The following is a 2212-nucleotide window of genomic DNA, read 5'->3' as shown; positions in this document are numbered from 1 at the left end:
GGAGCCAATCCCAGGAGCTCCTGTGGACCCCAATCCCAGGAGCTGTGAGGAGAAACGGCCTCATCCAAGGACAGGGACGGATTCCACCCTCTGGATTTGGGAATGGGGAGATCCAGGAGAATCCCAGGCTGGTGCCACCTCCCCCGTGGTGTCCCCTGTCCTTAAATCCCCAAAATTCCACCACAGGATGTTCTCCTGTGGAACACAAAATCAGCTGCTCTAAGGAGAAACGGCCTCATCCAAGGACAGGGACGGATCCCAGCCTCTGGATTTGGGAATGGGGAGATCCAGGAGAATCCCAGGCTGGCTCCACCCCCCCCGTGGTGTCCCCGTCCCACCTGGTTGTAGAGGGCGCAGATGTGCAGCGCGGTGTTTCCTGAGGCAGTGTTGGAGGCTGGGAATTCTGTGGGAATGGAGGGGGCTCCTCCCAGCTCCACCTGGGCGGCCGTGGGATAAATCAGCCCGGGATCAACGGGAAAAGTTTGGATCATCCTGGATGCTGAGGTTCCTCCGGGCTGGTTGGTGGCTCGGGGTGAACTCAGGGCCCCAGATCCCTGGGAAACTGGGATGTTTTCCTCCAGGTTTGGTCCATCCTGGCATTCGAGGATCAGCCAAAGAGGTGGAGGCAGCAGGGAGAGTTGGATCCAAGAATTGGGATCACACGGACACATCCCTGGAGTTTTTATCCCCCTCTCGGAGTGCGGGTGTAGTGGGAGATATTCCAATGGGATCCCATCCCTCCTTCTCCCAAAGGATCTCCGAAAGTCAGCGCTCCTGACTCCCAATCCAAGTAGTTCTCCAAATCCCCTTGGAGAACAGGGATTCGGTGTGGAAAACAGGGATAGGGACAATTGGGATTTGGATCCGGGATCCCAAAGTGTTCTCCACGGAGCCAGCCTTCCTTTGGGAAGGATCCCAACCACTGGGAGAGGCCGGAAAATCTGGGATGGAGCCAGAGCTGGCGCAGTGCAGCCCTCAGCCCCGGGAATGGGATGAGCTCATCCACGGACAGCATTCCCAGAGCCCAGGCCTCAACTCCAGGCATGGAATAGCCCCATCCATGGGCACCAGGAGAACATTCCCATGGTTGGATCCCATCCCTGCAGATCCCATCCCACCTGCTGGATCTCCTGCCCTCCACCACCTGCTGGATCTCCATCCATGGGCACCAGGAGAACATTCCCAGGGTCCAACCCTCAACCTCAGGCATGGAATGATCCCATCCATGAGTGCCAGGAGAACATTCCAAGAATCCAGCCCTCAACCCCAGGGCATGGAACGACCCCATCCACAGGCACTGGGACAGCATTCCCATGGTTGGATCCCATCCCTGCAGATCCCATCCCACCTGCTGGATCTCCATCCATGGGCACCAGGAGAACATTCCCAGAGTCCAGCCCTCAACCCTGGGGATGGAACCACCCCATCCATGGGCACCAGGAGAGCATTCCCAGAGTCCAACCCTCAATCCCAATCCACCCTTCAATCCCAGGGGATGGAACCACCCCATCCATGGGCACCAGGAGAGCATTCCCATGGCCTGATCCCATCCCTGCAGATCCCATCCCACCTGGTGGATCTCCTGCCCTTCACCACCTGGTGGATCTCCATCCATGGGCACCAGGAGAGCATTCCCAGGATCCAACCCTCAATCCCAATCCACCCCTCAATCCCAGGGGTGGAACCACCCCATCCATGGGCACCAGCAGAACATTCCCATGGCCTGATCCCATCCCTGCAGATCCCATCCCACCTGCTGGATCTCCTGCCCTCCACCACCTGCTGGATCTCCATCCATGGGCACCAGGAGAACATTCCCAGAGTCCAGCCCTCAACCCTGGGTATGGAACCACCCCATCCATGGGCACCAGGAGAGCATTCCCATGGATGGATCCCATCCCTGCGGATCCCGTCCCACCTGGTGGATCTCCTGCCAGCCGTTCTCGTCCACGCAGCCGAGCCGGGCGTAGTCGTGCAGCAGGAGCTCGCAGCAGTAGGGGTCCCCCCCCACCATGGCACTGTGGTAGAGCGGGGTCAGCCCCCGGCTGTCCTTGTAATCCGGGGATGCTCCCAGATCCAGCAGCGTCTGCCAGGGAAGCAGGGAGAAGTTCCTCAGGGAATGCCCGGGATGAGGCGCTCACCCCGTGTGCTGTTGGAGGGAGGGAGGGAGGGAGGGAGGGAAGGAGGAAGGGAAGGAAGGGAAGGAAGGGAG

At 59.6% G+C, this 2212-nt stretch overlaps 1 protein-coding gene and 1 long non-coding RNA gene across 2 annotated transcripts in view; both read right to left on the bottom strand.

Moving 5' to 3' along the window:
• LOC108444912 overlaps positions 1-399 on the bottom strand; it is a 9319-nt gene extending 8920 nt beyond the window's left edge. The window contains exon 1 of the long non-coding RNA XR_001859631.1: positions 339-399. This is a non-coding gene — a long non-coding RNA (uncharacterized LOC108444912). The remainder of the gene's footprint in view (positions 1-338) is intronic.
• Positions 400-1816: 1417 nt separating this feature from the next.
• The window catches only part of LOC108444910 (SH3 and multiple ankyrin repeat domains protein 3-like), a 12101-nt gene continuing 11705 nt past the window's right edge, over positions 1817-2212 (bottom strand). The window contains exon 4 of the mRNA XM_017727138.1: positions 1817-2086. Within this exon, the coding sequence (XP_017582627.1) occupies positions 1832-2086 (255 nt within the window). The 3' untranslated portion in view covers positions 1817-1831. The remainder of the gene's footprint in view (positions 2087-2212) is intronic.

This window comes from Corvus brachyrhynchos, unplaced genomic scaffold (genome assembly GCF_000691975.1).
Source record: "Corvus brachyrhynchos isolate BGI_N302 unplaced genomic scaffold, ASM69197v1 scaffold692, whole genome shotgun sequence".
Classification (NCBI taxonomy): domain Eukaryota; kingdom Metazoa; phylum Chordata; class Aves; order Passeriformes; family Corvidae; genus Corvus; species Corvus brachyrhynchos.
Note: the sequence above shows the minus strand (reverse complement) of the source record. Positions and strands in the feature narration are given on the sequence as shown.